At 43.9% G+C, this 13,689-nt stretch overlaps 6 protein-coding genes across 6 annotated transcripts; 1 reads left to right on the top strand and 5 right to left on the bottom strand. All coding sequences in view use genetic code 12, as the record gives it.

Annotated features, from left to right (window-relative positions):
• Positions 1-104: 104 nt before the first annotated feature.
• Positions 105-1,139, bottom strand: GOR1 (uncharacterized protein; the record flags this gene model as incomplete). The annotated part of the gene is made up of 1 exon (XM_002617037.1): positions 105-1,139. The coding sequence occupies one exon, from the start codon at positions 1,137-1,139 to the stop codon at positions 105-107; it is 1,035 nt and encodes a 344-aa protein (XP_002617083.1).
• Positions 1,140-1,884: 745 nt separating this feature from the next.
• Positions 1,885-3,459, bottom strand: APE3 (Ape3p; the record flags this gene model as incomplete). Its single annotated transcript, XM_002617038.1, has 1 exon — positions 1,885-3,459. One exon carries the CDS (start codon positions 3,457-3,459, stop codon positions 1,885-1,887), a length of 1,575 nt encoding a protein of 524 aa, XP_002617084.1.
• Positions 3,460-4,155: 696 nt separating this feature from the next.
• JEM1 (Jem1p) lies at positions 4,156-5,940 on the bottom strand (the record flags this gene model as incomplete). Its single annotated transcript, XM_002617039.1, has 1 exon — positions 4,156-5,940. One exon carries the CDS (start codon positions 5,938-5,940, stop codon positions 4,156-4,158), a length of 1,785 nt encoding a protein of 594 aa, XP_002617085.1.
• A 200-nt stretch (positions 5,941-6,140) lies between these two features.
• On the bottom strand, positions 6,141-7,343 carry RPT6 (proteasome regulatory particle base subunit; the record flags this gene model as incomplete). The annotated part of the gene is made up of 1 exon (XM_002617040.2): positions 6,141-7,343. The coding sequence occupies one exon, from the start codon at positions 7,341-7,343 to the stop codon at positions 6,141-6,143; it is 1,203 nt and encodes a 400-aa protein (XP_002617086.2).
• Positions 7,344-8,832: 1,489 nt separating this feature from the next.
• TIF4631 (translation initiation factor eIF4G) lies at positions 8,833-11,862 on the top strand (the record flags this gene model as incomplete). Its single annotated transcript, XM_002617041.2, has 1 exon — positions 8,833-11,862. One exon carries the CDS (start codon positions 8,833-8,835, stop codon positions 11,860-11,862), a length of 3,030 nt encoding a protein of 1,009 aa, XP_002617087.2.
• Positions 11,863-11,999: 137 nt separating this feature from the next.
• On the bottom strand, positions 12,000-13,646 carry FOB63_005267 (uncharacterized protein; the record flags this gene model as incomplete). Its single annotated transcript, XM_002617043.1, has 1 exon — positions 12,000-13,646. The coding sequence occupies one exon, from the start codon at positions 13,644-13,646 to the stop codon at positions 12,000-12,002; it is 1,647 nt and encodes a 548-aa protein (XP_002617089.1).
• Positions 13,647-13,689: the final 43 nt, after the last annotated feature.

Raw genomic sequence — 13,689 nt, 5'->3', positions numbered from 1 at the left:
GGTATGCTTTTCCCGCTGGAATTTTCTTGAACTAAGTATGTCCCTGCATTAGATATCTCAAACTAGCTATATGCTTGCACTAGACATGTTCTATCACTAAACCGTTAGAGCATAGGCAGGTGACCAAAGTCCACTTTCAGCTGTTCAGGAACAATGGTCTTCACTTTTCCTGTCTCAAAATAAGTACGGAGATTGTCCACAACCCATATCTCTAAGTTTTCCATGGCTTGGTAAGTATGAGTGCCCATGTGAGGCAAAGAAACCACATTGTGCATTTTACGCAACTCCTCTGCTACTTCTGGCTCATGCTCGAAAACGTCAGAACCAAAGGCGCCGACCTTGCCCTTCTTTAATGCCTCAGTTATAGCCGCCTCGTCAATGACAGCACCACGCGCTGTATTCACAATAATGACACCGTCCTTCATACTGCTGATGGTGTCAGCATCGATCATGTGGCGGGTGTTCGCATTCAATGGCACACTCACCATGATCACATCACTTTGTGAGTATAACTCTTCGAGAGACACATACTCTGCATCTTCCTCCAAGTCGGCACTCAAACGAGACCGGTTATAGTAAATGATCTTCTCAAAGCCAAATGGCCTCAAACGGTCACGAATAGCCCGACCAATGCCACCCATGCCCAAAATTCCAACTATCTTGCCCTGCGGGTCCCAGCCCACCTGAGCTCCGGCACATTTCTGCGAAGGCCATTTGCCTTCAACCATGGCGTCATGGCCCGCCTGGAAGTTTCGCATGGCTGCCAAAGTTAAGTAGACCGCGGTCAACGCGGTAGGTGCTTCAACCGGAGTGGTGACGTTCGACAACTGGATGTTACGGTCTGTCAATGCTTGCGGATCAACTTGATCGTATCCTGCACCACAGTGGGCCACAGACAAGACGGACTTGGGCAACTTAGAAACAAGCTCGGCATCAAAACGACCCGTCTGACTAATGGAAGAGAAAGTACGGGCAATGTTGGTCACGTCCGAATACTTGCCTTGCAAGTCCTTGATGAATTGCTCTCTGTTCTTTGAGTCACAATCAATAATGTCAGCAACCTTAGCCAATTCGGCCCATTGCTTCTTGCTGTGGTCCCAAGGACCAAGTCTGAGGACTTTTGGTTTGATTGCAGGCATGATGAATACAGAAAATCGATCTCAAACCGCTGCGGATGGCCATTTATAACCGGAATGCTGCTCTCCTTATATACTCGCGAGAACGGTGCGTGCATATAGTCCGTGGAGGAGCTATCCCCCACGCTCTCTGCCCCCACACTTGCAGTAGACAGGTTTTTCGATGCGTTAAGATTTATTGCCTGCTTCTATGCTTTAATTTTTCACTTTTCTCACCTTCATCAGAAGGGCTTTCATTGTGTTTAGATAGACAAGGCAAGCTTCTTATCAGTCTTGCATTTCCGCGCAGTTTACTACAGATAACCGTGGCTGCAGGAATCCGCTCTATTATGCGTCCATATACAGATAACACTTAAATACCAGTCAAAACAAGAATATTTGTGGCAGAAATATTACCCCAAAGCGGTTTAGTTTCCCCAATGCATTTGAATAAGTTTGCATGCATTCCAATCGACCTTCACGCGATAAGTCTCGTTTCGTGGGGACTTCAAAGGCAATATGACAGCATTATACAGTATAAACATGCAGATATTCTGAAAATCGGTTCTACTGTCCTACAATTCACCTATTTGTAGCAATGAATTTCTTCAACACTAGTGTGCATTTTCTTTTCAAGTCTAGAAGCAAAGCTTCTTTCAGTACCTGGAACTTGGCAGAAGCTCGAAATGTTTCTATGAATCCAGTAATCTGGAGAAATGAGTTATCAATCATTATCAACCATTTCCATACCAGAACCTTTTCAGCATACTTAGATAATGAGTTTCGAGCCCCTGTACTTGAAAGTGTCGCTAGGCTTGACAGAAGAAATTGAGGCCACGTTCTTGACATCTCTTTCTGGGAATCCATCAAAGCTCTTGGCGTAAGTGGCAACAGAGTGAGCAATCAACTTCGTATTGACAACCCAAGCTTCGTAGTCTGGGTTCTTCAAGTCATCGCAAAGCTGATGATAACATGGGTCAAACCATTTTCCGGCCTCTCCACCAAACTTCTTTGCGCCTTTCTTGGTCTTGACTCCTTCAGCACCAGTGGCAATACCTCCAGCTGGAATACCAACGTCGATGAAGCCCACGTAGTCGCTTCTTCCATCGAATGGAACCAATGTGTAGTTGTAACCATGTGCAAGGTACCAGTCAATGTAGAGGTCCTTCAAATCGCCTGATCCATCTGGGTGGTCTTCGTTGTTAGCATCGTAAACTTGGTACTCGTAGTTTGGAGAAGCCATCATGTCGTAATCCATGAAAAGACGAATCTTTTGGTTCTCCTCGTCGCTGAGAGAGTTAGCATAAGCGTATGAGCCCAAAAGTCCCTCTTCCTCGGCAGCCCACCAAGCAAAGCGAACTGCGTTCTTGACCTTGTACTTGGACAAGTGTTTAGCAACTTCAAGCAAAGAAATTGTACCAGAACCATCATCATTGATACCTGGACCTTCAGTGACGGAATCAGAATGTGCGCCCAAAGAAACCACATTGTTGTGGTCACCTCCTCTGGTTTCAGCAATCACGTTGATGGTGTTAATGGTCTTAACGTACGAGTCCACAAACAAAGTAGTTTCGAACTGATGGTGTGGTTTTTTGGACAAAACGTCGATGTAGTGTTGGGCGTCTTTCTTGCTAATAGAAACAGTTGGTACTTCGTCACCAGTAGGTTCACCCAAAGTGCCGTGCAAAGGAGCGTCCTCATCGTAAATGATAGCACCAACAGCGCCGGCTTTGCCTGCATTGACAGACTTCACACCAAAAGCGCATTCACCTCTTCCAATCAAAACAATGTTACCCTTGGTGATGTTTGCAGGGAAGTCGGAGATGTCACAGCCGAAGTTCTCTACTAAAACCAAGTTCCCGTGGACCGGAGCCTTATGTGGAGTAGGTGGGGTCAAGGAAAAAGCCAGCAAGGACTTTGGTTCTACACCGTCAATCAAAAGAGAGTAAGAGTTGACTTTCCCGTAAACAGCGTCAAAGTGTTGCACGTCCACAGAGTAATAGTCACTCATTTTCTCCATCTCTTGCAAAATGTAGTTCACAGTACCCCAGTGACCTGGAGAGCCGATGACTCTAGTCGGATGTCCGAATTCGTCGGTCGAAGCTTTTGCAATGGAGTAAAGCTTTTCAGCCCTCTCTCTCAAACCCTCTTCCGTGATATCAGATTGCAATTTTTCCGTGTCAATCTCTGGCTTACCCCAGTGAGGCCAAGGAAAAGGGAAAGACTTGACCTGGTCGCCAATGGCAAGAACATCTTGCGATTTTTCAATAACAGACTCAATTCCCACGGGCAATGAATTGACCGTGCCCAAAATGGCAAGCAACGTGGTCGCAGCTAACCTCATCTGAAATTTAGACTGTGGTTGGTTTTGTGTTGGGCGGACAAGAGAAGTAAGCGCACTTTATAGATACGGCACATCCGTACATCTTGTTATTACAACGGTTTTGAACGAATGGTAGCTACTTTCACTCGCGTGCATACACGTTCGTTTTATGCTATACTGTCTTTTACTGTTCCTTTGGCGTCTGTTTCACTCGAAATTTTGTTGTAGTGCCGCCAAGATGAGTGTTCACCTAGTTTCTGTAATCGCATAGTTGACCGACTCCAGAGCCACAGTATTATGCTCGTCAAGAGAGACCAGTCGTATACAGTAGGTTAGTTATAACCCTGGAGTCCATTGACTAGCCATCCTGTTTCTCGATTTTGGCAGTGCCTAATCTGGTTCTCGCTATTTTATAGCAACCTATCATTACAACTATTGGACAGTATATATATTATCTGGTCTGCTACCATGACTTTTATTCAGCACCTTTTAGCCTCTTTATCTCGTACTTCCGCAACGGCTAACCTGCAGCTTCAGAAATGTACAGTACATCCTCGTATGTACTATCGAGCCTCTTCATTACGAGGCGAAAAACGAAAACTTCAGCAAAGAAAGTGAGTCATAGTCACTACAAGAAAACCAGAAAGTAACTTTTGTATACCAATGCCCTACCCTTTAATGGCAATGTAATATCTATATATGCCACAGAAGAACAATTTAGAACTCAAAATGGAAGCCCTGCTGTCTGAAGAAGTCTTGTGGGTTGAATTGAACGTTCACGAATTCCCGCCCGCCGTTATTACGCAGACCATGTCTGCCAGACCCTTGAGGTCTGTGATTACGGTTATCGTAATCAGCCTTTGATTGGGGGTTAGATAAAACCTCATAAGCTTCATTGATTTCTTGCATTTTAGTTTCAATCTCCTTTTCGGAAAGATCCTTCCCTTTATACTTGTCAGGATGATATTTGAGGGTCTGTGTTCTGTAGCCTTTTTTGATCGTTTTCTCGTCAGCATCCTTTGGAATATCTAAGATCTTGTAATAATCTTTGCTCGGATCATGCTGATGCTGTGGTTCATGACGTTGTTGTCGTTGTCTTTGCCTTTGTTGCTGCTGTCTATGGAATTGTTGTTGCTGGTGCTGATGTTGCTGGCGCTGTTGGAATCTTTCAATAGCCAGCCACCTCTCTTTGAACAAAGCTGTTCTGCGCACATTTTTATTGAATTTCAACAAGAGCTCTTTTGCCTCGCTAAATTTATTCTTTTGCAAAAGTTCATCAATCTTGGCCAAGTGCTTAGGCAAAAAAAGGCCTTCATTCTCGTTGACCAATTTGCAAAACTTATTTTTAGCGTGCCCACTCCGAACTCCAGCCTCACAGGCAAATTTGTTAAGGTCTTGAACAAATTTCAAAGCCGAAGAAGTGGTCTGGTCATGGAATTCAGACTGCGCAAATTGCTGCGCCTTCCAAATGAGGTAGTCATAGGATGATTTTACTGAACGAGGTAGTTTGGCTGCCTCTCTCTTGGGAAGTTTAACTGGGCTCTCAAAAATATTGTAAATGTCTTTGTAATCAAGATCATCCATTTCAAGAGCCTCCACTTTGTCTCTGAGATCTTCCTTTACAAAGTACAACATTTCAGACACCTGTGAATACTCTTCCAATGGTTTAAATATTCCTTGAAGCCTTGAAAAAGTCTTCAGAAGATCAGCACATGATTTGAAGTCGTTATTGATACGCAAGCAGCTTTTCACGACATTCCAACTTTCCAGAAACAAATTCTCAGTAAATAATGCGTATTGGGCAAATTCATTGTAGAGCTCTAGATTCTTTTGTGGTTGCAACTTTAAAATCTTGGAATAGTCGCCAATGATATCCTTAAAGTATAAATCAGCAGAATCCCCATCTTTTCCCAAGAGAGTTGCAACTCGCTTTTTGCTGCACTGCAAATGAAGATTATAAACGGAGTGAAAAAGAGGTGTAACCGGGATCAAATATTGATTGACAACTTCTAAACATTCTTCTGGGCTCATTCTGGATTTATCAGCAAGATATTGTTCCACCTTTTCATACTGCTGAGTCCACATATCCATTTTTGCAAAGACATCTGGTGCATCTTTTGTAGAAAACCGCAGTCTGATTTCGCCAAATTGACCTCTCTCCAACAATAGTTCAAGGAGTTTCAGAGATGCAGGCGCCAAGGTAGGATCGTAATCTAATGTTTTGATTAAGTCGGATACCGCAGGCAGAATTTTGCTCAAGCTGAGTTCCACCAATGCCTTTTTATAGTACACCTGAGCAATTACAGCCATATCAAGTTTTTCTTCCGCCAGTTCTATATCTGCGACTAGCGAGTCATACAGATCTAGGACCGAGCTTGTAGGGCCTTGGCTTAGCAATAGGTCTTGCGTCTCACGAATACGTAGAGACAAAGATTCTTGAGCCCATGCAGTGGCACATAACAAGATGAAAGATAGAACAAAGGTTCTCATCGAGAGATTCATGTACTAAAGGACCGACTTATAATGTGTCTTGTTGCAATAGAGGTCAGAAGATGCACTTGTGCTAATTTAAGCCTTCTCGAATGGGAAAAATGATTATGGATTCAGCCTCTGTGTGTGTCAAATTTAATTACGTGTAAAATGCGCGCGCACAATATGTACAAGAAGCAAGTGGAATTCTCCATCTATTAATTTCTTGAAACTTACTTAAAAAGCTTGGCCAAGGACACTGCACCTTCATCATTTTTAGACATGACCTTGGCCACAGCAAGCTCGAAATCCTCTTGTGTCACGTGGATTCTTCTTTCTCTCAAAGCGTACATGCCTGCTTCCGTGCATACACCCTTCACATCAGCACCAGAGCACCCATTCATCTTCTCAGCAATCTTTCTCATGTTTATACCTCTAGTCAAGTTCATCGACCTCGAATGGATTTTCAAAATGTCTGCTCTGGCAGCCACAGTAGGTGCTGGGAACTCGATTTTCCTGTCGATTCTGCCAGGTCTCAACAATGCAGGGTCCAAGATGTCCAATCTGTTTGTGGCCATGATGATCTTGATATCTTTAGAGCTCTCAAAACCATCCAACTGGTTGAGCAATTCCAACATGGTTCTTTGAACTTCAGAATCTCCTCCCGAGGAGCCTTCCACTCTTGAAGAACCAATGGAATCCACTTCATCCATGAAAATAATGGATGGCGCATGCTCCCTAGCCATCACGAAAAGTTCACGCACCATTCTAGAACCTTCACCAATGTATTTTTGCACCAACTCTGATCCCGAAACTCGAATGAATTTACAGTCTGTATGATGAGCAACCGAACGAGCCAAAAGCGTTTTCCCTGTACCTGGTGGTCCGTACAAAATCACACCTTTAGGTTGGGCAATACCCAAACTCTCGAAAAGTTCTGGATGTTTGACAGGCAACTCAATCACTTCTTTAATTTCTTTAATTTGCTTGTCCAAACCTCCAACCATGTCGTAGGTAGAGTCTGGGACTTTTTCAACCATCATCAAAGACACTAATGGGTCCACCTTGTTGGGCAAGATCTTGTGCAAATCGTAGGAGTCCGATTTAAGACACACTCGTAACGATGGCGTCAACTTCTTAATGTCAATATCCTTGGTCACATTCACGATATACTTTCCTTCGGGATTGACTTTCACAAGCACTTTCTTAAGTCCCATGACCTTCACCACTTCTCCAACGTAAGAACCAGGCTCTTGAAGAAGTCTTAACTCGTCCTTTAGCTGGCGCACTTTGGTGTTCAACTTGTTACGCTGGGCCTCCAATCTTCGCAAGTTCTGCGTCGTTGTTTGGATTTTGATCTCAGTATCCTGTATTTGCTGGGCAAAGTATGGCTTGATACCACCTTCGTGGACATATGGGGTGTCGACAGCGGCCATTCTCTTGTTCTTGAATCGCTTCACAATTTGAGCGTCTATGGTCTGGTTCGCCTCCCATGGATTATGGCACGCACACGACCAACACTGAACTGCAGGCAAGCAACCAACACTAAGAAGGTATAAATGATCGAAGTAAAACCAATCGTGATACGCTAATAGACTCACAAATGTGTTTCTGATATGCTAGAGAGAATCATGATGTTCTTATAGATTTCTTTTTATGGGGTACTGCCATGTTGGACTACGCATAATTCTGAGACAACAGACCACGGACCACATACATGACAAGAGGAGCATTCGAGAAGCATATGAAAAAAGAAATAAAATACTTGAAAAGAGGGAACAATAGCACTAAAGGTACAAGAGAAACAACGATCTTATTATCCATGTAGTTTTTTTTAGCCTCTTCTATTCCTTTGGGACTTCCAAAAATTCGTAAAGATTTCATGTCGGTACGCTTTTGTTGCGGTGTATGGGTCTTTTGTACGAATCATTACTATCCGTATGAAAGTTAGCTTGCTTGTCTTGACATGTTGCCTTAGCTTAGTAACATGTTATCAGCAGTATTGCAAGTGTCAATGCGGTGAGCTGCAGTTTATATCCGAAATTGGAAGATGTGGTTTGTGCACCAAGGAATGGTGCATTGACCAGAAAAGTGACTTGTGTTCAGAGAAGGCTACCCACCACGACATTTTGATCAGCTGCTATCAGATTGAGTCTACAAAGGAGAAGATAATTATATGGTCATTCTTACTCTGTATTGCGGGGCTCTTGATTAGAGCGTTTTTGCCATTCTAGTTTTCGTGATCGAATGGGCACGAGTCCGCAGAATTGTTCTTCCGTTGCAGGCTACGGTCACCCACAGACAAACATGAATTGCCCAAAGCCATTGAAGTATAGATCATTGCATCTATCAATTAAGCTTCGTACATACACTTCACCGTGCAACTTACATATAACAAACAAGATCGACATATCGCATTGATGTGACAAGCTACAACAGAGAATGTGCCTTTTTAAATTTAAATGCGATCCCGTATCCCACAGTAAACGCAAGACGACGTCTATGTAATGACCAAAAAGAATTGCCACCTGCCAACACCCAGACCTTAAACGACTGAAAACGTGACCTCTAATTGCCTCATTATATTCTGCCACTAGAATCGTAACGGTGAACGGTCGTGCCGCGCCCACTAGTTGTTTGAAAAATTTTACATGGGTGGTATTTTTCTCGCTCCCTAGGAACCTCACTTTTCTCGCTAGACCACCTTTCTCACCTTTATTCCGTGGAGAAACCTTTGTTGAGCGTCCATCTTCGATCCTCTTGCATCTAGTTATTGGGTTAATTGTTTGCAAGCTAGGACGTCATCTCGCCAACAATCCAAAGTTCCCTTTTATATATATCCATATATAAAATCTCAGGAGTCTGTCATCAGCACCGCTTCATTTCCATCCCCCGTTAGACCTTCCTGGATCTAACTCTCCAATAATGGCTGATAAAACAGAACCGCCTATGGAACAGCAGCCATTGCCACTGCTGTCCGCCGAGGGCCAAAATGCGTCTCAGCAACCACAGCATCACACGCCAGGCACGCAGAACAAGCCTCACAACAAACACACCAACGCCGCCGCGACCACCCCTAATGATCCGTCTGGGAAGGCCCCAGCCGCAGGCGCTAATGCCAACCCTAACAATAGGCAGCATTACTCGGGCAACTCCAACGGTAGATACTACAAAAACCGCAACTACAACCAAAAGGCAGGAAACCATAACAGCCAGTATTCGCCGGCAAACTACGGATACCCTCCTAACATGTATGGTACCTACTACTACGCATATGCATTCGGTAACGGAATGGTGCCTAACATGAACAACATGCCTAACTACCAGCCACAACTGGGACTGCATTCTCCAATGCAACCTTATGCGGCCACAACATCGCCAACGCCCGCGAAAGTCAAGATTACAGACAAAGATGGTCGCCAGGTTGATTTAGAGGAGAAGAAAAAGGCTCTGGCCGCTTCCTCCCCTGGCCCATCTCACTCTTCCGTTGCATCATCTTCTCCAGCCGTGGATGCTGAACACGCACCATTTCCAAAGGCTGCCAACCCTACTTCTGCATCATCCGTTTCCACTCCAGCTGCCGCTCCAGCCCCTGCTTCGAGCAAGTCTAATGAGGTTGCCGAAGAGTTCAGAAAGAAAATTTTGGAGAAGGCCCGTCTCGCCAAGTTGAAGAAGGAAGAGGAGAAGCGTTTGGCTGAAGCTTCCGCATCCAACAAGGATGTGCCTACTTCTTCGGTTACTGCTGAGAAGAAAGAGGAAAAGCCCGCCGTTGTCGAAGCTGCTGCACCTAGTACCACAGAAGAACCTAAACAAATTGAAGAAACTCATCCAGCTCCTGAAGAACAAGCTAAGGTTCCTGCACAAACTGAATCTGCTCCTGTGGAGCCTGTCATTGAGAATGGACCAACAGAGTCGACGAAAACAGCTCCAGAGGAATCTTCCAATCCTATAGATTCCACTTCAGATAAACCAAAGGAGGAACCGGTTGAGGTGGCAGATGTGGTTGAAGAACCATTGGATGTCAAAGAGCCTCAACAAAAAGACGTCGAACCTGCCACAGCAAGTGCTGCTCCAGTTGAACAACAAGAACCTCTCGCTGAAGAACAGGCTGAGACCCAGGAAGCTGAAGAGACAGTGGAAGCAGAGCCAGAAGAGGAGTCTACTGCTGTTGCTGACGAAAATGATGGAGAGGCTGACGCTCAACCACAAAACGAGGATGAGGAAATCGCAGATCCTGAACACGAGGAGAGTAGCGAGCCTGTCTTCGATCTTTCTATGTACTTCTCCAGATTGGAAAAAGCTAAGCCTATCGAGGACCCATTTTCTTTTAGTTACCCATACCCATTGGCCGGTGTTGACCCAAGATGGAAAGCTGGCGAAAAGAAATACAGATACGATCCACAATTCTTGCTTCAATTCCGTGAAGTTGTGCAATACCCAATAGATGACGCATGGAAAGAAAAACTTGAAGGTTTAGGTATTGTGGCCGGTAAGAGATCATCTTCTGGTTCTCAACGTATGAACTCCAACAAATTTGGCAACCAAATGCAAGGAAGATTCGGCTCTATGTCGGGCAGACCAGGTCAGTTTGACGGAAGACAGAATTCTAGAAGCGGCTCAAAGAGAAGAGGAGGCTCTAATGCTGGTGGCCCAAGAGACAAATCTCTCAGAAACAGAAACCAATCGAAGAGAGGAAAGGATTCTAGAGACCGCGAGGACGATAAACCAGCTGAAGAAGTCAAACCTTTGGTTCCAAGTGCTAATAGATGGGTTCCAAGATCTAGAGTTAAGAAGGATGAAGTTAAGACTGCACCAGATGGCTCGATCATGTTGGATGAAGAAGATGTTGAGAGAAAGACAAAGTCAGCTTTGAACAAGTTGACTTTGGAAATGTTCGAACCAATCACTGAAGAGTTATTGACGATTGCTAAACAATCTCGTTGGGAGGAGGACGCCAAGACCATTAAACAGGTCATTTCATTAACATTTGCCAAGGCTTGTGATGAGCCATACTGGTCTACCGTCTATGCCCAATTCTGTGCAAAGATGTTGAAGGAAATCTCTGACGACATTAAGGATGTGAACACTTTAACGAAGACTGGTGAGCCAGCCACTGGTGGTGATTTGGCTAGAAGAATCTTGTTGGCCACATGTCAATCTGAGTATGAGAAGGGTTGGGTTGACAAGCTTCCAACTAACCCCGATGGTACTCCATTGGAGCCAGAGATGATGTCTGATGAATACTATGCTATGGCTGCTGCCAAGAGAAGAGGTCTTGGATTGGTGAAATTCATTGGTAACTTGTACATTTTGAATATGTTGAACGATCAGGTCATTTTGCATTGCTTGAGAGACCAATCGAAGAATGTCGTTGACCCATCGGAAGATGCGTTGGAGAACTTAGCACAATTAATTAAGACTGTTGGTCCAAGATTCGAAACTTCGGACAGAAACAAGGCTGCATTGAACATGATTTACGACAATATCCAACAAATCTTGGATAACTGCAAGATCTCCTCGAGAATCAGATTCATGTTGATGGACTTGCAAGATTTGAGAAAGAGTAATTGGAAGTCTATAAAGTCGGAAGCTGGTCCAAAGACTATCAAAGAAATTCACAATGAAGCTGAGTTGAAGAGAATTGAAGATAGCAGGGCCCTGGCTGAGAAGAGAAGACAAAATAAGTCTGGTTACAATAGCGGTAACTACAACAGTGGCGATTCCAGATCTAATTCCACAAGAGGTGGCTCATCTTGGGGCAATAGGAAGGAACCAAGAGCGCCTACTAAGGACTCTAGAGGATTTACGTCTGTCTCGAGATCTCAGTCCAACAGACCGGTCCCAGAGCAAAGTGCTTCCACTTCCACCATGTCTCCAAGAGAAAACTCAAAGAGAACAGACTCCATGGCATCCAATATTTTTGCTGCTTTGGACGATGAGGATGCTGGACACTAATATGTCGAACTCGGCACCTCTTCTAGCATCTGTTGTAACCTGCATAATTCTCTCACGAAAACTTGTACTATAGTCCTGTAAGAGATCTTTGAAATACACAAGTTGAATAAATGGCTTAACTAAATGCTTAAATTAATCTAAAATCCCATAGTATAATGATCATCAACATGATCAACAATGACGATATCGTCAAGCAGATCATCACCCTTAGGCTTATGCATTGCATCATGTAGTAAATTGTACTTAAGTTCCTCGTCATAAATGATAGGAAAATCGGCGCAAGGAATCACATTTTCTTCAACGATACTGTTATTGGACTGTAAAAACGATCGTATTGCCTTTGATTGTTCAATTAATGACGGCGTTTGCAATTTTCGGCTGTTTGAAAGTCTCTGTACACAGTCGCTTAAAAGTGCAAGAATATTAACATTTGCCTTCTCCATAGACTTTTTAGTAGAAAATAATTTGGGTAACTCATAACACACCGGATCGGTATATGCACAAGCGTACAAGATGAGCTGCTTGGCTAGAAACATTGGTTGCTCGCCTTTATTCAAAAGCTGAAGAAGCAAATGCACTGAGGTGAGTTTTCTGTGTTTCGAATAAGAAATGCGAGTACTTAATGGAACAAAACGTTCGTCATCATCAGAGTAAACGGGACCTGGCTCCGTATCACTATCATCTGAGAAATCGACATGTTCCACCCACGGCTCCATACCCTTACTTGAACCATTTTGAGATATTATTTTCTCCTTGCATGCGCTACCAAATTGCACATCATCTATATCGCTTTCTAGATCAGATACTGCAAAAGTAACTGCGTTGAGTTTTATTCGAACGAAGAAGGTATTGTCTTCATGCTTCCAAAGAACATAATCTCCTTTCAGAGGAAGGATACTCGAAGCCGATAAACCTCCATTCATGCTATCGAATAATGCAGCCACAATTGGTTCATTCTCCTGGTGCTGTAAACCAAGCCGAACTTTTGTCAATGAATTAATGGTTTCCTGAACGACATGTATATCCACAGGTTTTTTATACTCGTTCTCACTAAGCAACCAATCATCTCCTTCCATACGAGAACTGATGAGTTCAATGAAGTTGATTGCGCTTCGCGTATCGCCGTTAGCATACGAGGCCACCAATTGAAAAGCCTCTGTACTGTATTGGATGAACTTGAGCCCTTTCAACTTTTTGCGCCGGATATTTTCATGGAGTGATGCCTTCTGGAGAACTTTCACAATGTGTTGAATGTCAAGTTTTCGCAACAGGAAAAGCTGACAACGAGAGAGAATGGCACGGCGGATTCTTTTCTCGGGGTTCACAGTAGTAGCACCAATGAATACAAAGTCTCCGGCCTCTACGAACGGTAGAAGAAAATCTTGCTGCGTAGTGGAGAAACGATGGATCTCGTCGATGAAGACAACTACTTTCAAATGCAAATCTCCCAGGCGATCCCGTTTTCCGTTCTCTTGTCTAATTGCTTGCAGGATTTCTCTCATATCTCCAATAGTTGAATCTGTAGCTGAGAGCTCAAGAAACACATGATTGGTTTCGGCCGCTAGAATATGTGCTAATGTAGTTTTGCCCACACCTGGAGGCCCGTAAAGAATCATAGAAGGAAGAATGCCTAAAGTGAGAAAGCTGGATATAGCGCCGTCATCGCTATCAATGAGATGCTCTTGTCCCACATAGTCTTTTAATGACAGCGGGCGGATAATTTCTTGAAGTGGACGTGCTAGGTTCGAAAGTAGAGTCAGTTTTGGGGTGCCTGAAACGGCCATATGTGCATTCGTAGATCACGAAGAACAGTATCTACAAGACGCG

The sequence above is a fragment of the Clavispora lusitaniae genome, assembly GCF_014636115.1.
Source record: "Clavispora lusitaniae strain FDAARGOS_655 chromosome Unknown tig00002663_pilon, whole genome shotgun sequence".
Lineage (NCBI taxonomy): Eukaryota > Fungi > Ascomycota > Pichiomycetes > Serinales > Metschnikowiaceae > Clavispora > Clavispora lusitaniae.
Note: the sequence above shows the minus strand (reverse complement) of the source record. Positions and strands in the feature narration are given on the sequence as shown.